Source organism: Octopus sinensis, unplaced genomic scaffold (assembly GCF_006345805.1).
Source record: "Octopus sinensis unplaced genomic scaffold, ASM634580v1 Contig09716, whole genome shotgun sequence".
Classification (NCBI taxonomy): domain Eukaryota; kingdom Metazoa; phylum Mollusca; class Cephalopoda; order Octopoda; family Octopodidae; genus Octopus; species Octopus sinensis.
Genome location: NW_021831873.1, coordinates 24,156 through 52,122, shown reverse-complemented (window position 1 = coordinate 52,122; position 27,967 = coordinate 24,156). Strand labels below are relative to the sequence as shown.

Genomic DNA, 27,967 nt, shown 5'->3' with positions numbered 1-27,967 from the left:
TTATAGAACAACTATCTCGCATATTTGCCACCCTATGTTCGAGTTGTGACAAGGAATGTCATTCCATCCGAAATCTGCGGTTGGCACAAGGCTAACACAGTGTTCATTTCCACCAGAGGGATTAGGATAAAACCAACGAGAATATGTTAGTGCTTCTCCAGTTTGCCATACAAAGACGTTCTTGTTAAGATCTCTACTTGATCCAATATAATACTGACCTGAATGCGCCGCAGCTGAAAACAAACGGAAAACAAAAAATTTGATTAATAATCAGCTTGAAGACATTCGTTATAATTCGATACATGTTTGAGCAAATATATTGTCTTGTAGTAGTAGTAGTAGTAGTAAGTAGTAGTAGTAGTAGTAGTAGTAGTAGTAGTAGTAGTAGTAGTAGTAGTATTAGCTGTTGTTGTTGTTGCTGGTGTGATTGTTGATATTTAGTTCAGATTACTCATGACATCCTGTCTTATTTGTGTTTACATGGTGTATACTTGACTATACACTGCATTTCGAGAAACAGTCGACTCCCATCTTCTGTAAGATGAACGCTCATTCAGTGTACATATTTTTCCTCACTGTGTCGCAGCACACTTAGAACCCACATATGACCTGCTTGTGTGCGCCGTAATTTTAGTGTACTGGAAAATTAGCGAAAAATTTTGAATTATGGCAAAGTAATCACATAACCTAACGTATATATTAATTTAAATTGATTTCTTGTTACGTACATCAGTAAACTAGATACTGAAATCTCTTCGTCGATTCTGGCGGCAAGAACATTTCAGCAACTGTGACGAAATATTTCAAAATACACTATGTTTTCATGTTCTTCGTATATAAAATGAAATTAACCGCAAATTATTGTCTAATGCTGGCTATATAGCAAGTAAATTATCTATTTCTTCTGTTTGCATATGAATTCAAAACTAAACAGACTGAACCTTTCAAGTTATTGGAATTTAAAAGGATGACTATTATGAATTCGTTGATTAATTTAATCGACTCTTGCATTCTCCTACAAGCATTGATGTTGTATTGATAAAAACCAAAATCAAAATTCAAAGGAGGATTATTTCGTTGAGACTGTATTTATATTGTCAATAATGTATCTGTAATAGGGAAACTCAATACTCTAACTCGACATGATACTACTGTCGTTATTAATACTGAAGAGGGTGTAGTCCGAAAGATGTTCCATAGAAAGAAAAGATTGATTCAAAAGAAAATTCATACGTTAAATTCTCTAAATATTTATAACAATACGTTTTATAATAAATATATTTTCTTAGTTTCAACTATCTATTCGAATTTTTACGTATAACAAACAGTACAAAATCTAAAATAAATCATTACTTAAGTTATTCTTAACTGGCAAAGTTATTTTCTTTTGTAAACTCATTGGCAGTAAATGACAATATAAATCTTTAAACAATAAATGAAATTAAATTATTACATTTGATAAATTCCCAAAAAGAGAAACACTCAGAACATAGTGTACAAATCAGAGAAACATTAGCAGGAAAACGGAATTTTGTTTGCAAAATGGGAGGAAATTGCAATTTTGAGTGACATTAAATCTGTTATAGTTTATAATATGAGGTATATCATGTGTACCTTTGTATATATATGTATATATATATATGTGTGTGTGTGTGTGTGTGTGTGTGTGTGCGCGCGCGTGTGTGTGTGTGTGTGCGTGTGTGTGTGTGAGAGAGAGAGAGACAGACAGACAGACAGTCAGACAGAATGAGAGAGAGAACGTGTTGTATGTATGTATTAAATAGTAAAATGTTGCTCACCCCATGATAATATTGTTTTTAGATAGTTCATGACTTCCTCATTTTTAATGTGAATAAGTCGTCCTCGATCCTTATTGCAATTGTCTGCAGCCTTATTCCATGAAGTTATCGTGGAGCCTATTTGATAACACAATCTCAATTCTGGTTGGTAAGTATAGCCGGCTGACGTCGGACATTCGGCTTTAGGAAGACAAGAGAAATATATTTCATGTGTTAGATCATTTTGAAAAGTAATGACTTATGTTAATTTCAGGACGCTACTAACTATTATCTGACTGTTTCTCCTTCCCATTGCACCCCAAATGAGCCTAATTTACAACTGCACACTGACAAGTAGAATTGGTAGACATTTCCTTACTAATTTCGTTTTGGAATACACAACATATCTCTTTCTAGAATTTCCTTTTCTTCAGCACTCCCTCAATCTCCTGTCAATATAGTTAGCAGCACTGACAGTTGCTTTATTCATCAAAATATAACAAGATGGTATTCCAACCCCCAACATTAGAATTGTATGTTTAAGAGCTGGGGCTAAACTCATCTAATTTGGTACTGCTTACTTCTTTATGAACGTGTATAGAAACAGACTACTGCATCATTAAAGCTTAGCAAAACAAACCTTTTAACTTAAAAAAATTCCGACTGTTGCTCTTATCTCAAGCATCCCTAATTTTATTGTAAAATAGTCCCTTCTTTATTTCCATGAAATTTTTCCGTCACTCAGTGATTCCTAAGGATCACATTTATAAGAGACCTTATTTCGCACATGACACACCAATTTCGTTATAAACCATATTGTAGATTTGATGTCTTGTATAATTTCTAACTATAGCTGATTGTGAAAATTCCAGTAAAGAGATGGTCATTTAAAAACTTCAGCCTTCCAATAATCACATTGATTGAGAGATTCTTAACAAATCGTTCGTCGTTGCATACAAGACGACTGGATTTTAAGGAATCTTTAACTGTCGACTGAAGTGTTTCAAAAGGGTTAATTCATCTCCATTCTTAGCCCTTCTAACTGCAATAGCAATGTCATCTAAGTCACTTAGATCCAATAACTCAAATGCAGATAAAACTATTTTGAATTCCACCCTTCTTTTAAATATATATGCAAAATATATTCCGCTAGTTATTATAGCTCACGAAGTGTTGTAACAACAGTATCTCTATTTAATCATTCGAATTGCTAGATATAACAGCTATATTTCCCACAAATCACACTATATATTATTATAAACAATGGGGGGTAATTTCATAACAGCTGGTCTGATAACAGTGAAGTTTCAAAACCTAAGGAGCAAAAGTGGGAGGGTATAAGGTAGAAGATGTAAGATCTGCTCTCGAGAAGTCAAACAAATGGCAGTCTCCAGGAAAGGATAAACTTCCTAACTTCAGAATAAATAACTTCCCAGAGAGTCATGAACTACTAACAGAACTTTACAACGACGCTTAGCAACAACCTAGTATGATTCCCTCTTGGTTAGTTAATGGACCAAACAAATGGACCAAAATATTAGAGATACATAACCTGCTTAACAACAATTTATAAAACGCTAACATCTGTCCTGACTAAATATACCTATAGTCTTTTAATATAAAGTGGCATATTCCCTAATGAGCAAAAAGGATGTAAACGTGGATGCTATGGTTGTAAAAACCAGCTACTCATCAATAAGATGATCTTAGAAGATTGTCACAATTGGCACAAAACTTGTCAATAGCCTAGATTGACTATAAAAAAGCTTTTGATAGACTACCACATAACTGGATTAGGAAATTTTTAAACATATTTTTGTGCTCGAGGGACCTAACGCGCTTTTGATACTTTGCTATGCCAGTAACTTTAGTACATACCTTGTACTTGATAGTTTCTATGGTGGTATCGATGTCAAATATCGTTTTCATATATATGAAAACTATATTTGACATCAATACCACCATATAGGTCTAACATAGAATGTTTGGAAAACCTTAAGTTTGACAAAACTACCAAACCTACAGAAACCGGAAAATTAAAGAAGAAATATAATATGAAAATCATACTTGACATTGATGCCACCATAGAAACCATCAAGCAAAAGGTGTGTGCTAAAGATGCCCGCAGAGCAAGGTATGAAAAGCGCGTTAGATTCTTTAAGGACAATCATATGTTAAAAAATACCCCCAAATCTTTTTACAGGAAGACAGGGGGAAATACCAGTTATAGTAAAGTCTCACAAATCAAAAGAAGTGCAGAAATTATGGAATGATATTTGGGCAGAAGAAAAAAGCACAGAATGAAAAACACCCTGTATAATATCTACAGACTTAGACTCCTTAGAAGAGCAAAAGTGGGAGGGTATCAAGGTAGAAGATGTAAGATCTCTCAGGAAGTCAAGCAAATGGCAGTCTCCAAGAAAGAATAAAATTCCTAACTTCTGGTTGAATGCCTTCCCAGAGAGCCCTGAACTGCCAACAAAACTTTACAACGACGTTTTGCAACAACATAGTATGATTCCCTCTTGGTATTACATTCCTACTTCCAAAATATGAGGTGAAGGAGTGTTTGTGTGGTAAGTAGCTTGCTTACCAACCACATGGCTTCGGGTTCAGTACCACTGCGTGGCACTTTCGGCAAGTGTCTTCTACTATAGCCTCGGGCCGATCAATACATTGTGAATGGATTTAGTAGACAGAAACTGAAAGAATCCCGTCATATATATATATATATATATATATATATATATATATATATATATATATATATGTATGTATGTATGTATGTATGTATGTATGCGTATATGTTTGTGTGTCTGTGTTTGTCCCCCCAACATCACTTGACAACCGATGCTGGTGTGTTTACGTCCCGTACCTTAGCGGTTCGGTAAAAGAGATCGATAGAATAAGTACTTGGCTTAAAAAAGAATAAGCCCTGGGGTCGATTTGCTCGACCAAAGGTGGTACTCCAGCATGGCCACCATCAAAATGACTGAAACAAGTAAAAGAGTAAAGAGAGTGTAAACAAATAAACCCAAATATTATACATCCATAACCTGCTTAACAACAATGTCTAAAATACTAACATCCGATTTGACTGAATATACCTATAGATTTTTAATAGAAAATGGCATATTGCATAATGAGCAGAAAGGATGTGCGTGGGTCCTATGGTTGTAAAGATCAGCGAATCGCCAATAAGATGATCTTGGAAAATTGTAACTAACGACACAAAACATTCTCGATAGCCTGGGCAGACATTAAAAAAGATTTTGATTGTCTACCGCGTAGGTGGATTAAGGAATGTCTGGAAATGTATAAATTAGCACCTACTCTGATAAACCTCTTGTTTGTAAGTATGAGATCATGGTGAACCACACTGATTTTGAACAGTGACAATGAATCTCTTAATGCTGGCGATATAAGAATTTCATGTGGCATTTTCTAGAGTGACTCACTATCACCACTCCTCTTTTCTTTAGCCTTTTCTCTTAATGCCTCTCTCGAAATTGCGCGATGATGTACAATACGGCTATAAAATGTTTGATAAAATTATGCTTAGAAAATTATATTTAGAAAATTATAAATCATCTCATTTACATGGACGATATAGAGCTCATTGCAAGAAAAGGAAATGACCACAACTAGAGGTCTTACTAGCGATTGTTAAACTATTCAGTTCAGTGATGACATCAGAATGCAATTTGTCTTCGAGAAATGTGCAAAAGCTACCTTTATCAAAGCAAAATTGACAGAAACATCCAAAGTTAATCTTGACCAGCTGAATATCATAAAGGAGCTAGAAGCGGCGTAGAGCTACGAATACCAGTTTCAATATTAATAACTGGTCAATTACTGAAATATGTAAACTTGAAAGAAAACACGAAAATTCTTAACATTGTATAGAATGCACCACACAAAGGCAGATATAGAAGGAATTTACCTGTCAATAAAAGAGGATGGCCGTGGACTCATATAACTGGAATTAATAATGAATATTGCCACAATTGGCCTAGACAACTACTTGAAAAACTCTGAGGACTGGATGTTAAAACTTGTCTCAAAGTATGAAGTAAGTAAGCATCATACTCAGTAACAAAACAGGTGAAGTAATATCTAAGTGATTTCCAAATACAACAAATTCCAGAATTAGATGTACTAGAAACACGCACAGAAAAAGCTAAGCGTATGAAAACCCGTACTAAACTGCTGCCCTAGATATTCTTACTGATAAATAGCAAGAAAAACCTCTTAATGGCAAATACCCAAAGAGAGCTATTAGTGCCGATGTTGACAAAGCCCTTGCCCATCAATGGTTAGTGTTTTTGTGCTTAAAACCAGAAACGGAAGAGTTTATGATAGCGGCCCAACATCAATGCCTACCTACAAGAAAATACCAGGCCAACATGTTAAAGAACGGCAGTAGCTCAACATGTCGTGTATGTCAGCAAAAAATGTAACAGTTGACCATGTTGTCTCCATGTGCAGTCTTCCTGCGCCTACAGCGTATCTCAACAGATATGAGAGAGCAGCACAATATATTCACTGGGTAATTTGCAAAAACCTGGACCTACCACATGATAAAATAACTGGTGGGACGACAAACCACCTCCAGTGCTTGAAAATGATCACATCTCACTTCTCTTGAACTTCACCGTTCAAGGCCAGACATTATATTGAAAGACTTCTGGCAAAAATCAAGCTTCCTCATTGATATGACTGTCCCAATTGACATAATTGTATCTGTCAAGATCTACAACAAATTGTGCAATACCTGTTATCATAGGTGCCCTAAGAATGATAGTAAAAGGGACTGAGTCTTACCTAGCTCAGATACCAAAATGGCAGAAATTCAAAGGGTAATGCTCATGGGATCTGCCCATATCGTACGTAAAATCAATCTCAAACTTTAAAACAGATTCATAACTGTCATATGTTTTTTTAAACATTCTCAATTACAATATTATATGACACTCTAGGCATGACACCAACATGAACTCGTAACTTGTTATCTCTTGAGGTCTCTGGGTGAGACTTGGAGCCAACTTTCACAAATAGTAGGTCGTGAATTATGAAATTTGTAGTAAGGTATGTAGTAACTTTTGACAGCTGATCATTTTGCGCCATTATAATATTTTTACAACCTTTATTTTTTGTAAGAAAGCTGACACATCTATTCCTTTATTATAACTCATTTTGCGCTTTATAAAGTATTTATAAATCGTTTTTGCTATCTTTGTTTAGAGATGGATAAGTCGGAAATTCGTAGTTTTGAAATATGAGTTTTTCTTGGAAATACAGCATCACAGACGGCTCGGAATATTAATGGAGTATTTCATTCTAATGTTATTACACAGCAGACAGTAACAAATTGGTTTGCAAAATTTCATTCTCACAAATGAGCAACGTGGTCGACCAGAAACGATGGTGGATAATGACGAACTGAAAGCCAGATCCTTCTCAAAGTGCCCGCAAATTATCGTTGTTGTTTGGTGTTAGCAAGCAAACACTATTGAGTCAGCTATTTCAAATCGGTAAAGTGAGAAAGATGGATAAGTGGGTTCCGCATGAACTCAATGAAAATCTGAAACAGCAACGTTTGGAAGCCTACATTATGTTACTTGCTCGTTAGAAAAATGAATAATTTTTGAATCGAACTGTAACATGTGATGGGAAATGGATCCAATAGAACAGCCGTAAAGATTCAGTACAATGGTTGAACAAAGACGAGCCACCAAAACAGACTCCAAAAAGTAAAATCCATCAAGCTAATGGTGTGTGTTTGGTGGTCTGGCGCAGATGTCATTTATTATGATATTATTAAACCTGGCTCATCAATCACAGCCAAACTATACTGCAGCCAACTGGACCAAATGATGCAGAAACTTATAAAAAACAGCATAAATTAGTCAACAGATCCACTTCTGTTTTATTGCAGGACAACGCCAGACCACACATCACAAAAATGACATTGCCGAAACTACTGGATTTGGAGTTGGAAGGTTTCCATCATCCTCCATACTCATCTGATGTTTCCCCCACTGACTACCACTTCTTCCAGAATTTGATTAACTTTTTGATAGGAAAAAAATGCTGTAAAACATGTCTTCCAAGATTTCCAGGCTGTTCGCAAAAACAGAGCCTGAAAGAGAGAGGCTGGTTGAGACTGCAGATGTTCAGCAAGGATATAGGGATGAAATTCAGCATCTCGAAGTTTGCGGTGCTCACTTAAAAACGAGAGAAAAGAGAGATTGTAGGGGCATAGGATTGCCCAACGGAGAGAGAATTGAATACCCAATTGATGATGGGTTCAAGTACCTTGGGATCCTGGTGCTGGACAATATCTTGCACAGAGAAATAAAAGACAAAATCATCACTACATATTCGAAGCATCTCAAACTTCTTTTGAAATCAAAACTCAGCCCAAGGAAACTTGTGACTGCCATCGACATATGGGCTGTTGCTGTAGTCCGCTAAAGTGCACCCATCCTGAGATAGACACAAGCGGAGATTCACAAACTCGATCACACTACCCGAAAACAATGATAATGCATGGTGTCCTCCAACCTAAAGCGAATATACAGAGGCTGTACGCGAAGAGGTGTAAAAGTAAATGTGGGATGAGTGCACCAAAGTGAAAATAAGTACCATGGCAGAAATACTTTGTAAATAAAAACAAGACTTGCTACACTATGCTGCTAATGCAGAAGGATTTACCAAAAATGGGCTTAAGAGCGCTCATGAATTCCAATCACGAACGGCCAACGATAGAGAAAAGGAACCCTATACCGCATGGAATTACAGTTCCACTATCGAACTAACTACTTAAAAGACCAAGAAGCATCATGGAGGTGGCTCAGCAAGAGTGACCTAAAAAAGAAACTGAAAGCCCAATTATAGCTACCCAGGATCAGGCATTGAATATCAACTCAGTGAAAATTGATATAGATCACACAAGTGCAATGGACATCTGCAGAATGTGCGGGAAGAGGGTCGAAAGCGTGACTCACATTGTTAGTGCTTGTGAAAATCTTGTTCAGAAACAGTACAAGCACAAACACGACAAGGAACATCAAAACCGCCATTGGCTACTATGCCGGAAGTGTGGATACGAGGTAATAGGTGCATACACCGGAAAAAGTAATGGACGAATAAGGGAAGGCAAAAATCCTCTGGGACATTGATTTCCAGACAAGCAAGATTTTAGAGCACCGAGGTCCCGGAATAGTAACCTTTAAGAGGGACAAACAAGAGGGCCTATTAATCAACGTGACATACTATCATGAAAGAGAAACGATTGATAAATATTGAGACCTAAGAATTGATTTCGCAAAGGTGTGGCAGTTACGAGAGTCAAACATAGAGGCTGTCCCTGTTGTCATTAAAGCACTAGTTTCAATACTGCCCAAGTTGAAGAAGCATGTGGAAACATCAGAAATACCCTACGATCTAGGTGTATTGCAAAAATCGGCATTACTTAGAACTGCACGAATATTGCGTAAAGTGATATTTGTCTGAGGTCCTTGTGACTTGACAGTCAGTACAAAACCCCGGTAGACACAATATCTCCAATGAACAACATTAGGATACTGGATACTGTTCGACGTCTTAAATAATAATAATAATAATCATGATGATGATGATGATGATGATGATGATGATGATAATAATAATAATAATAATAATAATAATAATAATAATAAATAATAATAATAATAATAATAATAATAATAATATAATAATAATAAAAACGCATGAAAAGTTAGCTAGCAGATGGGAACAGAAACCTCTGCATGGCAAGTATGTGGCTCGTAGCAAACAAGCTGATGTTGACCAGAAACACACGTACCAATGGGTATTCCAAGAATAACAATCGGGAAGTGCGTACTTTAGACTTGTTACACAAAAAGTACGAAAAACTACACGTGCAAAACAATTTGACAGCAGAAATGTACGGACGCGTTACCCTACGAAAATGATGACCGTCAAAATAAAGGGCCGGACGTTGTTCCTCATATACCGCAAATAAAACCAAAAAGGCATAAATGGACACATACATATAAAATATGGAAGAAGAATGACCTAAATAAAGACTTGGATACAGTAATGAACCCTAATAAACTAGCTAACATACGAAGATATATTCTCAGCGCAAAAAAATATCAGAAATAGAAATAGAACATTTAAAAGGAAAAATACATCAGAAAAATATAGATAGAAGCCACACAACAATGCCAAATAATATAAACACTGAGATAGTAAAACTCGAAGACAAACGTAACAAAAACGAATTAAACAAAAAACAACAAACCCAGACCGCAGAGATGTATAATAATGTACAAAAAGCACCAAACCAGAACACGATAGACAAATATATGAATGAGAAGGAAAGCGAAACAAATCTAAAACCTGGAAACAACGAAGGGGAACCCAATGACTATGATACTATAAAAATGAGAGTAATCAAAGAACTGAAAACCACGGATCTCAGACTGGACCACCGACCATACCTCCCAAAAAAATAGACAATAAAACAACATCAATAATAAATAGCATAAACCTGGCTGTCACGGAACTGATAGCCACAGAAACAAATCCCTGAGCTAAATGACATAATATATGCATCAGCTAGTGCAGCCACAAAAGAAGCTGGATACTCCCTCAAACCCATCAAAACAGGTGTACTACCACCCAAACAAACCCTGTGGATAAATAGCATCAAAGAATACAAAAAAGTGAAAAGATCTGTCGATTCTGAACGAAATTAGTAGACAATCAACGCTACTAAGCAACAAGAAAAAAACAAAACTACTGTGCAAATACATCACATGAAAAGATTTACCTGAGATAAAAGAAAAGTAAAGCAAGATATCCTTGCCAAAGCACAAAGGATCCGCCGGTATGAGAAACGCCAACGTTTCTTTCAACAAAACAAACAGTTCAACTCCAACCCTAACAAGTTCTACCAAGAACTAGGCAAAAATAAAATAGACATCACTGCAGCACCAACGGCAGAAGAAGTGGAAGAATGTTAGAAAGAAATGAGCAATCACAGAAAATGAGTATTAAAACAACAAACTTAGCACCTGAGCAACTCTGGACCCCATAACAAATGAAGAGGTCACCCAGGCACTGCAAACACTAAGCAACTGGAACGCACCTGGGCACCACAAGATCCCCAAATTCTGGTTAAAATATCTGACAAGAATACACAAAAAGCTGGCTGAAAACTTTAACGACATACTGGCAGAGCCAGAGACAATGTCTAAATGGCTCACAAAAGGGAAAACCATCCTAATTCCCAAATCCAATGAAACGGCAAAACCACAAAACTACAGACCTATAGCCTGTCTCCCTACAATGTACAAAGCCTTTACTGTAGTAATATCGCAAAGATTGAACAGGCATCTGGACGAAAACAACCTGTTTCCAGAAGAGAAGAAGGGATGCTGCAAGGGCTCATATGGCTGTAAAGATCAACTAATGACCGATAGAGACATAACTGAAGACAGCCACAGAAAGAAGAAAGGCCTCAGTATGGCATGGATCGACTGCCAAAAGGCTTTTGATAGCATTCACCACACATGGATCCTCGAAACAATAACCATTAACAAGGTAGCACCAATAATTACAAAATACATGAGACACTCTATGAATAAATGGCAGACAGTGCTACAGCTCCAAACAAAAGAGGGACTCGTGAAAACCAAAGCCATCCCCATCTCCTTTTCTGCTTGGCACTGACACCTCTATCTGATATGCTAAATAGAACTGGATGCGGATACAAATGTTACGGCGAAACAAACAACCACCTTTTATATATGGATGGCATAAAATTATACGCTACAAATGACAAACAGCTGGAAATACTACTACAGACAGAACATGGACTTACCAAAGAAATAGATATGAAATTTGAATTAGAAAAATGCGCCAAAGCAACTCTGAAACTAGTTAAGAGTAGCAACATAACACTAGATAATGCCAATGAAATAAGAGAATTAGACCAAAGCGAAACATACAAATATTTAGGAATCCATGAACTAGATATGATACAACACACAAAAATGAAAGAGAAAATAAAGCAGAATACTAAAAACAGAGCTCAATGATAAAAACAAGATAATAGGCATTAACACTTTAGCTACAAGATACAGCTACAATATCCTTAACTGGACACTAAATGAACTAACCAAAATAGACAGGAAAACGAAAAAAAAATAATGACAGGATCTAGGATGCATCACCCAAATCTGACATAGAAAGTCTATATATACAACGTATAGAAGGTGGTAGAGGCCTTATACTATTATAAAATAACCACTATAGGACTACAAAAATATCTACTTCAGAAAAGAGGAAAACTGATACAAATAGCGGCAAAACACGAACAAAACAAAATACTGTTCTCAGTATTTAAGGAAGCTGACAAATACAAACAAGAAATCATACTACCTAACAAATATGAAGAAGAAGAAACAACATTAGCTATAAAACAAATGAAATACAAACTAAAACTAGAACAGCAACGAACCATGGTAAACGATGGCAAGAAAAGCCCCTTCATGGCAAATACTGGACTAAACCAAATGCAAAAGAAATAGACAGAGAAAAATCCCAGCATTTGTTGAGAAGCTCAGGACTCAAAGCAGAAACGGAAGGATTTTTAATTGCAGCACAAGACCAAAGCCTCCCCACCAGAAATTACCTAAAACATATAATGAAATGAAACATAACAAGTAACTGTAGAATATGTGGAGATAGACAAGAAAAAATGAATCATACTATTTCTGGCTGTATATATACAACGTATGGAAGGTGGTAGAGCCCAGTCCTGGCTAAGAAGGAATATATTCACAGACATGACAGAGTTTGGACTCACATACACTGGAAGCTATGCCAACACTATGGAATAACAACAGAAAAAAGATGGTATAGGCACACACCAGAAAATGTCACAGAAAACGAGAAAGCAACCATACTCTGGGATATGCCAATACACACAGATAGAGAAATTAAGGCCAATAGACCAGACATGGTTGTCAGAGATCAGGAAGAAAAAATGCTTTCTAAGTAATGTATCAATACCAGCACAACGTGTCTCCAAAAATAATGGAGAAACTTTCAATATACAAAGACCTTGAAATAGAGGTAACTCGAATGTGGCATCTAAAAACAGAAACAATTCCTATCATAGTAGGCGCATTAGGTATAATAAAAAATATTCAGACAAATACATAACAAAAAACCCAGGACTTGCAAATATATATAACATACTGGGCACTGCACATATCCTACGCAGAACACTTTCAATACAGTAACCATCAGAGCATCACAACAAATCACAGCACATACCCAAGGTACACAGAGCTGCGATCGGTCGTAAAGTGAAAGCACGCTATAAAAATAAAACCACTGAATAATAATAATAATAGACCAGACAGAATTTTCATAAGGGATTGTTGAGCGCGAGAGTGTCGGTGGAGGGACGGCGGCGGCCTAGATGTTACAAATGTGGTGAGAAAGATCACGTCGCTCCGAGTGCGAGAAAGTAAAAAAGCTGACGCAGAAGAAGTGGTCCCTCCCCAACTGGAAAAAAATGCGAAAGAAGAAAAAATCAAATCGACGGAAGAAACAAATAAAACCAAAAAAAGTTAAGAAAAAGAGAAACCAAAAGAAACAGAAAAAGAGAAAGAAACAACAGAACAAATGGAGTATGCAGTAGTAACTCATAAAAGGAAAAAATCCCTTGGCTCTGACTCCCCACCTTACACTGCTAAAATTATTTTAGTACCAATGGCTACACCAGATGGAAAAGATACAGGAGGAGGGGAAGACGAAAGTCGTGAAGCCCCTCCTCAAATCTAAAAGAAAAACAAGGTAAACAACAATAATTTTTATCACGATGATTAAGTTAGGGTGTATAAATGTGCGTGGCCTGGGTTCGAAATGGAAGCATACAAGCTTCCTAGACGACCTCAGGTCACGGAAGATAGATATATGTGTAGTGACTGAGTCCAAGCTGAACGGGCCACAGGCGTTCTCTCCTCTTCAGAATGCCTACGAGAAGTTTATTTCTCCGAGTCAAGGAAGGAGTAGGGGCGTTGTGGTGCTGGTCAAAAAAAGCTTGGACATACAGGTAAGTACAGTCTTTCTAGACCCAGAAGGTAGGCTGGTCGTTCTAGATGTGGCACATGTGAGTAAGCAGTCCTTCAGGTTGGTGGCAGTCTATGCTCCAAAAGAGGATAGTCAAACAATCTTTATTAAGGACTTTGAGAATTTCCTAATGACGTCGAAAACTTTAGTTTTAACAGGAGACTTCAACACTATTCTCAACGTGGATAGTGTAGGCTCGAATAATAGAAAAGGAATCCCTGGCCTAAAAAGGCTACTAGCGAGGTATAAACTAGTAGACCACTACAGACTGGATGAACCGCTCGTTCCACAGTGGACGTGGTCTAATAACGATGGTTCACCCAGGTCTTACTTAGATAGGGTTATAATAAAAGATAGTGGCAGAGATATAGGTAGTTGTCCACAATTTCACTGTGACTCTTACACGGATCACACATTTGTGACGTGTGAGGTGCAGTTAGCTAAGTGTCATAGACAGGGACCCGGGGACTGGAAGTTGAACAAGTCTATTTTGAGTAGTAAAGTCTTCCGTACCAGAGTTAAGGAGTTAGTACAGAGGGCATTATGCGGAGCTGTCGTAAACAACATATGGTGGTGCGCCCTCAAACGAGCCATTCGATAGAGTCACTCAGATTTAGTAAAGACCTAAATTTAGAGGGAACTAGATTAGAAGGGCAGTTAACTAAGGAATTAGAGGCGGCCATAGCATCAGGCTCTGCATCCAGAGTGTTGGCGGCGAAAACGGTATTATTCCGGCACCCCCAAGCCAAACATGAAGGGTGTAGAGTCAGGGCTAAGTTACGCGCGGTGGGCAGAGAAGGCATTGACGTTGCTGGATTGGCCCGTCGTGTGGAGAGTCGGAGAGGCAGAGAAGCCGTTGTACAGTCTTTAATTGACGAACAGGGTAGCTTGATCGAAGGACAAGAGGAGATGCAGAAGGCCTTTCATCAACATTTCGCCCGATTGTTTGGGACGAGCGAGGCGTTGGACCATGGAGAGCCCTTAAGGGAATTCCTGGCCGACAGACCGCGACTCTCGGCGAGTGAGCCGAGGTGCTGTGAAGGGTCTATCACGGCTGCGGAGGTCGAAGAGGTGCTGGCCGAATGTGCTTGGGACAAGTCGCCAGGGCTGGATGGTCTGCCCTACGAGTTTTACAGTAGTATGCCGGACTTGTTCGGACACATGCTGGCTTGCGTGTACACGAGCTGGCAGCAGAATGGGAGAAATCCCAGTTCTGTGAGTCGGGGAGTGGTAACACTGGTCAGAAAAGACCCTAAATGTAGAGTTAAAGATTTTGGCCAAGGTGCTAGCAAAAAGGTTGACGGTTGTCGCGGAGAAACTTGTCGGGAAGGCGCAAACATTTGCCATGCCTGGTAGGTCGATCCAGAAGAATCTTCATCTCTTATGTTACACCTTAGACAGGGTGGGTAAAGTTTCCGGTAAAGGTGGGGCGCTGGTCCATTTAGACCAGAGTAAAGCCTTCGATAGGGTTTACCATCGGTGTCTGGCGGTAGTCCTTGGGGCGGCTGGGCTGGGCCCAGTATTCCGCCGTTGGATCAAGGCCATTTACGACGGCATCAAACCCACAGTTCAGTTGAACGCTTTCCTGTCGGAACCGTTCGAAATCAAGCGTTCAGTTCGTCAAAGGTGCCCTCTGTCTCCGCTTCGGTATGTACTGACTCTCGAGCCATTGCTGCGGAAGTTGGAGAAGTTGGGAAGCACCACTAATGAAATCGGATGTGGTAAGAGTGTCTCTGCACAGGCGGATGACGTCACCATCACCGCATCTAAGATGACTCAGCTACTTCGTGTAGCGGAGGCAATCAGAAAATACGAGACGGTGGCAGGAGCAAAAGTTAACGGCTCGGTACCTGGAGCAGCAAGCCGATGACGTCCAGTGTCGTGGGGCACAGGACGGATGGTCCTGTTAAGTTGCTTGGAGTCTGATTTGGTCCAGGCTCCCAGACGGAGAAGATTTGGAGTGAGGTGACGAACAAGAGAGAAGCGCTAACCCGGACCTGGTCCAGACAGCGCTGTCCTTGAAAGGAGGGTGGAGGTGGTGCAGACGTTTATTGCGTCTGTTACCGCCTGACCGTCGTTCCTTGCCCCGATTTGTGGCTAAACAAGCTGGTTCGAGCTCTCCTCCGCTTTTTATGGAGGGGAAAGCCGCTTGTGAGGCGCTCCGTGTGCTGTCAAAGAGTGGCCTAGGGATGCCGTGGCTGCTGATGTGCAAACATGCACTGAGACTAAGGCATCTCTGGCTTCACCTGGATGGTAGTCAGGTGTGGAATTCGCTCGCAGGGGAATTCTTTCCACGACCAGCCTCCCTGGAGGAATTTAAACCTGGTTTGATTAAAAGACAAAACACGACTGAATGGCAAAAGGAATGTCGGCAGGCGCTTGCACTAATCTTCAAGGCGGGTAAGGCCGGCAGCGAAAATACCACCTCTGCATTTTACAAAGGGTTGGTAGAGTTTAAAAGTGACGACGTTCTAGGAGAGACTCTGGGACTCGATAAGGACCAGCTATCCAACCGGTTTCGGAACACTTTCGGGGTAGGGTATTTGGACAATTACCAAAGATTCCTGACCTGGCAGTGTTTCAGGAACGCGTCACCTGTTTGCGAGAAATTGTCTAGGCACGGGATTTCAGTGCCACCCGAATGTCCAAGATGCGGGCAGGATAAGGAATCTATCCTGCACGCTCTTGTACAATGCACCCAGCTTTCGGAGATGACAATTTACGTAGAACACGTGTTGTCACATTTAGGAAGAGTACAGCTATCAGCTGAGTTTGTTATTAAGAATGTACCGCCCACCGGATTATCTAAGGAAGGTGAGGCTTGTTTTCTATGTACAGTCGCAGTTATGAAAGAGTGTGCATGGAGAACTAGAATGCAAGGTTTGACGTCAGGACCTTCATCTCCGGCTCTGGAATCCTATATTACTACAGGTACCACCTGAAAAGCAAGATAGGGCTGGAGAGAAGGCACCTTTCAAAAAGAGCATATGAAGAAAGATAGAAAGATGTGGTAAGGAAGTTGGGAGTGAGTGCTCCTACTTAACTCATCCATGGTAAAAAGAAAAGGTGTAGCCGTTGGAACTTTAAAAAAAAAATTGGAACTTAAAAAAGCTAAAAAGAAGGAACATCAAAATTTTAAAAAACCTATTATATGTCATTTTTATTTATTTTCATTAAAAAAAATCGCTAAATAACCCTTTTAAATGTTTGTAGTGTCCTGTGTTGTCCCTTCTATGTTTGATTGTTTTTATCGTAATAAAGAGAATTGCTGGGTTCGGCTACACCACATTGATAAAAGGCAAACACCTCGAAACTATTCTGTGGATGCCAGACCAGCAAGGAGAAGCTGCTGACTTCCCCTGGTCGAAGGTTTTAATGGACACAGGTTTGTGTGTCACATAGCTAGCTAGAGGCGATGGCCTCTTGGAGCTAATCAACGGCAGCATTCGTCCTATTTTTCTGGACTGCCATATTAGCTTGGCGATAACTATTAATATACATTACAGTTGCCCTAGTCTCCTTTAGAGAGAATTAGAAATAATAATATCTCTATCAATAATTTTCTTATATTCTTATTCGGTCTGAAGGCTACAATAGGAAATATCTGTTTGAAACGAGGATATTTTTTCGCCACATGCTGGTAATTTTCATGCAACACTTTTGAAATGCCAGCGAAATTTCGGTGCCAGTTAATCACTGAATGATTTCTGCCATCTATTGATTGTGTTTGCTAAAGTTATGCGTGAAGGTTTGACTCTCTTTGCTAATCTTAGATAATTCATTTGCTATTTCCTTTAATCATGATTCACTGTAACCGCGTTTGACATAATGATGTACAAAAGTATTTGCATGTTTCTAGTAATCCCCTATGTCAGTACAAATCCGTTTTATCCTCAAAAATTAGTATTTCGGATTTGACCGATTAATATGATGTGGACGATTGGAGCGGCGGTGGAGATATGTAGAGATTCTCATTTGATGTACGCGGCAGAATGCACGAGAAACAACTTGATTTATGTTGGTTGTACAACAGAACAATTAAACAAAAAGTTTAATGGGCACAGATTCGACGTCAGACACAGTAACAGTAGTTCAACGGAACTTGCCGAACATTTCGTTTCAAGCGTCTGTTTATGTTTGCTTTAGGGTGTAGCGCCCCATGCAGCCTCATCAACTTTCTCGTCCTTCTATCCAGTGTTGATATTTCCTCCTTTTTGATACGCCTCGCTGACCTTGACTTTTATTTCTCTGCGTAGAATGTCATCCATCTCCAAAATCCCTAAATATCTATACCCACTACCGTCGGGTTCACCCATGGTTTCTCCTGATGGTAACTTCACTCCTCTACAGGACTTCCTTCCCTCTTTCCATACTAAGTACTGAGCATTTGGTAATCCCAAATTTCATACCGATGTCCCAACCACACTTCTGGACTGTTTTGGTTAAGAACCCTATCTGTTTTTCAATTTTCCCAAATAATTTCTGGTCATCCATAAACAGAAGATGGTTGAATGATTGGCCTTTCTTCATCACATCGGTAACCCTTCTTACGTTTCCTAAGTGTCATTGTTATGGGTATTAGTGCAATGATAAAAAAAAGTAACGGTGAAAACGAGTCACCTTGGAAGATTCCCATTTTAATATTAACTTCTCCAAGGAATACACTACCTGAGTACAATTTGGTTTTCTACTTTTTCCTGCTAGGCATCAGAAAATTTGTGACATTGTCTGCAACATCGAACATCTGCAGGCATTTAACGGTCCAAGAATGAGGCACCATATCATGTGCCTTCTTAAAGTCAATCCATACTTTCCTACAATATTCACCTTTCTTCTATCTTCCTTTACCAGTGTTGTCCTCTCAGTCACCATCCACGCGGGGACTGTACCTATCTGGATACACTCATTTAATTGGGCTTCTAGTCTTTCATGCATCGCGTGGTTTCTCTTCTGCCAGAAACCATGAAACCTATCTGGTCCGGGGGGGGGGGGGTTCCAGTTAGGCACTTTACTCACTTGTTCTTTCACATCACCCGTGCTTATGACAATATTCCATTGTTTCTTTCCTTCTTGTAATTCTGTCTTGATAGTTCCTAACCACATTGCATCACTTTTATGCACCACATCGTTTCCCCATAATCCACTCCAGAATTTCTTGGCTTGATTTGCATCAGGAACAATATTTTCTACATTGTCTCCTTCTTACGTTAGGAAGAATTGCTTCGGGTTATTCTTGAACAATCTGTTCTCGAACTGCTTATTTCTGTTCACAAATCTTCTGATCCTCTGGCTTTTTGCCATGAACCTCTGTTTTAACTGCTCTATTACTGCATCAAATAATAATAATAATGATAATAATAATAATAATAATAATAATAATGATGATGATGATGATGATGATGATGATGATGATGATGATGATGATGGTGGTGGTGGTGGTGGTGGAGGTGGAGGTGGGGGTGGTAGTGGAGGTGGAGGTGGTGGTGGTGGTGGTGGTGGTGATGATGATGATGATGATGGTGATGGTGATGGTGATGGTGATGGTGATGATGATGGTGATGACGATGATGATGATGGGCAAACTGGCATGTTCTGCGGAAATCTACGTAGCAAGATCCGAGCACTGGACTAGGAAGAAGCATATAAATACCTTGGCATAGACGAAAGTAACGGCATACGACATTCAGCAAATAAAGAGAAGATTAGAAAAGAGTACTTCAGGAGAGTACGGTTAGTAACAAAGACTGAACTCAACGCTGCAAACAAAATTGAAGCCATTAACACTCTTACAGTACCAATCGTAGCTTATAGCTTCTGATTCAACGGTCTTTCGGAATGATTACAGCAGCCATATTCCTACCGCTCTATGTCACGCTGGTGAGACCCATATTGGAGTACGGGACTCAAGCCTCTTCTCCTTATCTACTCAAAGACATACACCATCTCGAAAGAGTCCAGAAGCTGGCTACCCGCATGGTTCTTGGTCTCAAGCATTTGTTTTATGAAGAAAGGCTGAAGACGCTCGACCTTTATTCTTTAGAAAAACGACGACGCCATGGTGATCTCATTCTCGCTCACAACATCATAAGCGGAAAGTGTAACTTCTCGAAAGAGCTGTTCTTCACTTCTGCTCCAGAGCGTCGGCTGCGGGGTCACTCCGCAAAGCTCTATCTGCGACGATTTCATCTCAATTGAAGGAGAGAGGCTTTCTTCGTCCTGGTTAGGTATAAGCTGCCGGACAAGATAGTGAAGATGCCGACGACCGCTCGGTTCAAAGTCTCTTTTGACCATAAATGGCCTGAACACTTTACATGAACACCCTCCCTGTACATAACTCCATGTCTCCCTACATGGCCTTGCTTTTGCTTTTTGAGCCAAAAACTTAACTTAACTTAACTTATAATCAACTGGCAAATGAACGAAATAAAGAAGCTAGAATCCAAGACCAGAAAACTGCTAACCATGGCTCGAATGAACCATCCAAAAGCGGATGTGAACAGGATTTATTAACCGAGAAGCATGGGAGGAAGAGGACTAACTCAATTAGAGATATCTTACAAAACCACCACTGTAGGATTAAATGCATAACTTGAGCTGTCAAAAGATCCTCTAATGAAGTTTGTGCACCAGCATGATAAAGTATACAAAGACTCTGTACAGTTTCAGAAACTACTTATGACGGAGGAACCTAGGATAAAAGCGAGTGAGAAAGTAACGCAGTTTGCTAAAAGAGTTAAGGAAGAGATGAAAAAACAATCCCAGAAGAAGAGCTAAGGAGAATGTCTAGAAAAACCGATGTACGGCCGATACCCATGTAGAGTGAACAAACAAACGTAGAAAAACGAGACACTCATGTATGGACGAAGAACTCAGGACTGAAGACTGAAACCGAAAGTTTTGTCATAGGAGCGCAAGATCAAAGCTTGGCAACCAGGGCTTGCCACAACAAAATAATAAACGATGGCACTAACCCGAAATGCAATATGGTTCATGAGCAGGCTGAAACAGTAGACCACATCTTAACTGGATGCACAGCGCTTGCAAAACCCGAACATATTCATAGACACGATAGGGTAATGCAATATATCCATTGGAAGATATGTAAACACTACCAGCTTCCAACTTCAGAAAGATGGTACCAGCATAAACCTGAAACTGTGACTGGAAAAGATGGTGTAACAGTACTCTGGGACATGCTAATCAACACCGATATAGAAATCAAGGCAAACAAGCCAGACAAAATCATCAAAGATGGGAAGAATAAGAAATGCTTAATGATACAGTACCATCAGAGAGAAATGTGTCCATTAAAGAAGTTGAGAAGCTATTTAAGGACACAGACCTAGAAATAGAAGTGACTAAGATGTGGGGAATGAAAAGCAGCACAACAGCAGTGGAGATTGGAGCGTTAGGGCTAATTAAAAGGGCCTTGATAAGCAGCTCAACAAACTCCCTTGCAGTGTTAACGTGGGAGAACATTAAAAAATAGTGTTGCTAGGTTCCGCACATATTTTACGCCATGTTCTCTCCATGATATGAGGATCTGCAGTGACCTTAGGGTCAAGGGAAGACCCCCGGTTCAGCAGAAGACAGCGGACCATATTTTATTTAAAATAATAATAATCATCATCACCATCAACACCACCACCACCACCATCACAATCATCATCATCTTCACCAATATCATCATCATCATCATCATCATCATCATCATCATCATCATCGTCATCATCATCGTCGTCATCATCATCATCATCATCATCATCATCATCATCATCATCATCATCATCATCATCATCAACATCATCATCATCATCATCAGTTTTATTATTACTTACTATTATTAGTATTAATATCATTGTTATTATCATTATCATTATAATTATTATCATTATTTTCAAATACACTCAACAAATTTGACTGTTGGAAAAGAATCCTGATGTCTGGCTACAAAAAGTAACCTTAGATTCCAAGGACCCTCCTCAGGATCCTAGATGTCCCTTATAACACTGTTTTCTTGAACTGTACTAAACTGGGTTTTAAGCTTGTTTCCTTTATCCATCCTTTCAGATCTTTAGTGATAGTTCCCAGTGCACCTATAACCACTGTGATACATTTTACCCCCACTTTCCATAATCTCTGTAATTTGATAGCTAGGGCCTGGTACGTTGCTATTTTTTCTATACTTTTCCTATTAATGTTTTCATCATTTGGTACTGTAACGTCAAGTATCTGGCATATTCTATTCTCTTTATCTACTACGAAATCAGGCCTTCTAGCTTCTATTATTTTGTCAGTCTCAATGTTGAAGTCCCAGAAAATCGACCTCATGAGCAAAGCGGTTTTCTTCATTACAGTAATTCCAGTTCAATATAAATCTAGCTAGATAGTAATATTTTGAGAAGACAAACAAAAACAAAAAAAAAAGGAGGAAGGGAATAGTTTTAACTAACTTTCTTCGCCTCATGGCAAAGCACACTTTTCATTATAGTAGTTCCAGTTCATGATGGGTATACTGAGCTTTGTATATTTTACCCCAGTATCACTTTGGTGCCATGCACTGCTCTCTCACTCAATAATAATGATAATAATAATAATGATAATAATAGTAATAATAACAACAACAACAACAATAATAATAATAATAATAATAAAGAAGTAGTAGTAGTAGTAGTAGTAGTAGTAGTAGTAGTAGTAGTAGAAGAAGAAGAAGAAGAAGAAGAAGAAGAAGAAGAAGAAGAAGAAGGAGAAGGAAGAGGAGGAGGAGGAAGAGGAGGAGAAGGAGAAGAAGAAGGCTTGAGAATCAAATTGTGCAGCTCAAAAGAGTTTTTGGATGGATAATGCAACGACAAAAAGGAGAGGTGGAAGGAAAGGCTCAGGAAAGGACGGCAAAGAATCAGCAAAAGTCATAAGGGACAGTAAACAGTTAGAGAACGAGAACAAAGAAACCAAATCAGGGAAAGAGAAAAAATTATAGATGCCAACAGAGAATACATCAGTGACAGAAGAATAGGCTCTTCAAGAACAATGGAAGTACATTCTATAAACAACTGAACAAAGGAAAAGTATATTAGGGAAACGATATGCCAGATGCTTCAACAGGAAGAAAATTCTGGGCACAAATCTCACTGTTATGGGATTTCAAAGAGAAATGGAAGACGGGAGGGCACAAGGAAATATAACTATCACGGATAAGAGACTAACGGGTATGTTGAAGAAAATACCAAACCGAAAACATCCAGGGACAGATGGTGTCCGTTGTTACTGACTTAAAACTTTCCAAGTATACACACCTATATACGACCATATTTTATTCATTACATAAAAAATGTAACACCAGCATGGATAACAAAAGGAAGAAGAGTATTGATCTAGAATGACTATGAAAAGAAAGGGGCAGTCAGCAATTATTGACCTATTATTTGCTTACCACTATTCAGGAAAGAAACATTAAGCGACCTCACACCAGATGAAGCATATAATTAAAGGTAGATCTACTGTCATGGGAGCAAAAATAATGTAGAAAGAAATCAAGTTTAATTGTTGATCTACTATTTATACATACATACATACATACATACATACATACATACATATATACATATTTATATATATATCTTTATATATATATACATATGCATATATACATACATATGTATATATATATATATATATATATATATATAATATATATATATATATGAATAGATAAAGGAATACAAAAATGGGACAAGAATACAAAACATCCAGACAGCTAGATGATATAGAAAGGGACAACAAAACACCAAGTTAGATGATACAAAAAACTGACAAGAAAAACCGGGTTGTTCGGAGTTTTCTTTCCTCAGTCGTGTTCCAGAATATCTTTGCAATTTCGGCCGGATATACTCGAGATTGCTCCAATCTCGCCAGCTCCAAGAATAAACTAAGCTAAGAGCACTAGATTCCTTGGAAGAAAACAGCGAGTGTATACGCAAACAAAGACGGGAAAAAAACGGAGTAATTGTACACAAATACAAATGAAAAATTACAGAACATTAACAACAGGTATCTTTCGACTAAGGACGAATTAAATTAAGATGGATTGTGTGGAAGTGAAGCTTCACGGCAGAGACATAAGAAACGACAGGCATGGGGAATAATATAGATGTTGCACGGATGGAAGTCGAACCAAGAAAAAAGCTCAGGCTTGGTCAAACACCGGTCAATTTCGGCTGGTTATACTCGAGATTACTCTAATCTATCCAGCTCCAAGGAAAAACTAAGCTAACAGCACTAGATTGGAAGAAAGCAGTGAATGTATATCGATAGATAGGTAGATAGATATATAGTATTGGTAGAATATTAAATAAAATACGAGTGATTATGTTAATTCCACTGAAAGCATACTGAGAAAAGCCAGTCCCGCTTACGAAAACTAAGATGAAAATAAACCACTTTAAATGGATGATCTCTAGCTATATACAGAAAATTAGTAAGATCTGGATTATTTTTACCCAAACACTGAGTCTGTACAGTAAATATAATGGAATGCAGGTTGCTCTAGATAAATGCTCGGTGCTAATTGCTACCAGAAAAGTTCATTACATCACTGTGGAATAATGAGATACATAAATAACTAAGAATACTGTAAGACGATAGGGTGATGGAAGGATAAATGAGAAAGTCCCGAAAGAGTAAAAGATGAGAATTAGGAAAAAAGTACCCATGTAATTTCAAATTTCTTGAAGCATATGTCATTGAGGAATACGAATCTTTAATTACATCACTCTAATGGAGTACTATCTGCAGATAATATGAACGTCAACTGTGTTATTTTCAATGGTGACTCACTTTCACCTCTAAATTTGTGCAAGAATGTGCTATTGATCTCATACAGGATGCCCAGGTTGAACCACCTGGGGAGACGTGTAGCAACTCTTGTTACAAAAGAAGTGAGACTAGTTGCCCCCCCAAAAAAGCATGAGCAGTAGGCTGATAGATGGGAGCAGAAACCACTCCATGACAAATATGTGACACATAGCAAACAAGCAGCTGTTGACTAGAAGCTACCCATTAGTGGCTACGGAGCTCAAGTCTAAAAGCAGAGAGCAATGTTTCCTCTTAGCTACTCAAGATCCAAAATGCTGATTCTGCAATGATGTGATTGAAACAGTTGACCACTTAAGCTCCGATTGTAGTCTCAGCACCAGTAGAATATAAATCAGGACATGACAGAATTAGTCAATATCTACATTGGTTGATATGTCGGCATAATAATATCAAAACTGCTGACAAGTGGTATAATCCCCACCCTGAAGTTGTTACTAAGGTAAAAAAAAATGTAACGATTCTTAGGGACTTTCCATTATATACAGACCGAATGATCATACCTAATAAAGCGGATATTATAGAAGAAAAAAACAATGATGTCTGTTTATTGATCGACATGAGTTTTCCCTATGATAATAATATCTCGGAAAAAGAATTCGCCAAGCTCAGAAAATATAAAGGTTTGCTCATTGAAATTGAAAATATGGTATTTGAAGGCGGTTACCTTCGAACGACTTTTCCAAAAATTTTGATATTCAGACTTTGTTGCTACACTGCTTTTAATAAGAAGCATTATTATTTTAGAGAGAGAGAGAGAGAGAGAGAGAGAGAGAGAGAGAGAGAGAGAGAGAGAGAGAGAGAGAGAGAGAGAGAGAGAGAGAGAGAGAGAGAGAGAGAGAGAGAGAAATTAGTCATATAAACATTATGTAATAATATTATATTAGGAATAAATATGAATTGCGTTAAATCTATAGATTAGTCTTTTATTTAATTTTTTTTAAAAAACACGTTATTTCGGGGAGCCCTAGCATTTTCCCAAATCGCCATACTTGGAGAGACATTGATTTAAACCAGTGATCCGCACAATACAGACCGAAAGGTAGCCCCTATGTGGCTGGTAGACTTCTTAGAAATAACAACTAAATCGCTTTCAATCAAACATCCTGCTGCCTTAGGAAAAAATGATGATGTTAGGTAGGCAGAGATACATCACAGATTTAAGATAAGATGACACGACTACCTATTAAATGATTTTAAGAATAATTATTTCAGGACACGCGTAATGTGATCCAAAAATGAACCTTTACATCGTTGCTTGACCGATAAGAAATAGTAGCAGTCAAATTTCTCTAGGTCGTCCGATATCATCTTCAATAAGACATAGATAAAAAGACACAGATATAAGATGCCTTTCCTTCATGGGTTGAAAGAAAATTAATATTATGCATAACACACACAAAGTATAGAAAACTACTCACGGGCTTGTAGCATGGTGTAAATACTGTTTGCAGGAATGTCGATGAATGATGAGGCACCAGGTAGTTGCTTGATTTTACGCAGGATACATACTTTGTCGGAAGCGCTGTAAATAATCATACCACATTCGGAATATGTCATACAAACAGAGAAGCACTCAATTAGTGATCGAATGTTTGACATCTTAATCAACTTGTCAGCTTCTGGAATGGCAGTTACAGGTGGTGGAACACGAATTCCATAATATTCCCTGCAGGCTACATTACTGCCCAAACATAATAATAGCACTGAGAATATAATTACGTGAAGATTTCCTCTTCGAATGTCGTGACTAACTGGTAAGTAATTCATATTTCTTTATTATATTGTGATAAATAGCACTTCAGAGAGTTTCAGAATAAGGAAATAACTATAACTTCTCGCACAGAATAGATTTATTGTCTCCTTTTCTTCGTATTGAATTATCTTCTCGTTTTCGTTCTCGCTTTCTGTTTTTTAAAATTGAAGTGAAAATGTTTCCACAAACAAATCGAAAGGCGTGACACTCTGATTAACTACTTCTTCCCTTACTCGAAAACCGTGTGAATTGCTATTTATCACGCTATAATAAAGATATATATATTTTATTGCTTTATATTTTGAATTTTTATTTAGATTACTGTGCGTGTCCGTACGTGTCTGTGTATGTGTATGTGGTGCATGTACGAGTGTATACGTGTGTATGCATGCGTAGGCGTGTACACGTACCCACAAGTTTATACCTGCAGAATAGAGCGGTTGTAACAGATGGTTTATCTTTCGCTCTTTAAACACAAATACATATAAAATCATACTTATTTATACCACTTAAATTATATATATATATATATATCATTAACCATTCTAGCGCAGGAGTGGCTGTGTGGTAATTATTGAGTTGCCCGGAAAGTTCATACCGATTTTTAAAGGAGAGAAAAAAGTCAATTAATACTTGCCATCAAATTTTTAATCAACCAAATATGAACCATTTTGTTGCACAACGCATCTCTATCTTTCCTTTAACTTGAAAATACCCTCTTCCCAGAATTGAGGGGGTTTCATAGCAAAGAATTCATCAATGTATCTTTTACGTCATCCAAGGAATTGAAATTTTTATCATTAAGGCTATTCTGCAGAGACCTGAATAAGTGGAAATCCGAAGGAGCAATATCTGGTGAATATGGCGCGTAGGATAACACATCCCAGCTGAACTATTTTTGTTTGGTTCCCAAAGCATCAACTGCCGAAAATGAACTTTCTTATCTTCCATTTTAAAGGGTTACAATATTAACACAGGTTATAGGAACATAAACCTTCTTCCACAAATGATAAATTAAACTATGCTCCAAATAGAGGTGTAGTCAAATCCTATTTTATGGACTTAACCATGGTCTAAAATAAGTCGAAATATAAGCTACTATAAATCGGCATGAACTTTCCGGACAACCCAATAGCTTGCTTAGCAACCACAAGGTTCCGGGTTCATTCCTACTGCGTGGCACCTTGGGCAAGTGTCTTCTACTGTATCCTCGGGCCGACCAAAGCCTTGTGAGGGAATTTGGTAGACGGAAACTGAAAGAAACCCGTCGTATATATGTATATATATAGTATATTTGTATATGTTTGCGTGTCTGTGTTTGTTCCCCCAAAATCGCTTGACAACCGATTGTGTTGTGTTTACGTCCCCATAACTTAGCGGTTCGGCAAAAATACACTGATAGAATAAG

General features: G+C 38.4%; 1 protein-coding gene across 1 annotated transcript; it reads right to left on the bottom strand.

Moving 5' to 3' along the window:
* LOC118761154 (macrophage mannose receptor 1-like) lies at positions 1 to 26,573 on the bottom strand. The gene is made up of 3 exons (XM_036498865.1): positions 26,225 to 26,573; positions 1,800 to 1,979; positions 1 to 233 (listed from the first exon to the last, which is right to left on the bottom strand). The coding sequence occupies exons 1-3, from the start codon at positions 26,571 to 26,573 to the stop codon at positions 1 to 3; spliced, it is 762 nt and encodes a 253-aa protein (XP_036354758.1).
* Positions 26,574 to 27,967: the final 1,394 nt, after the last annotated feature.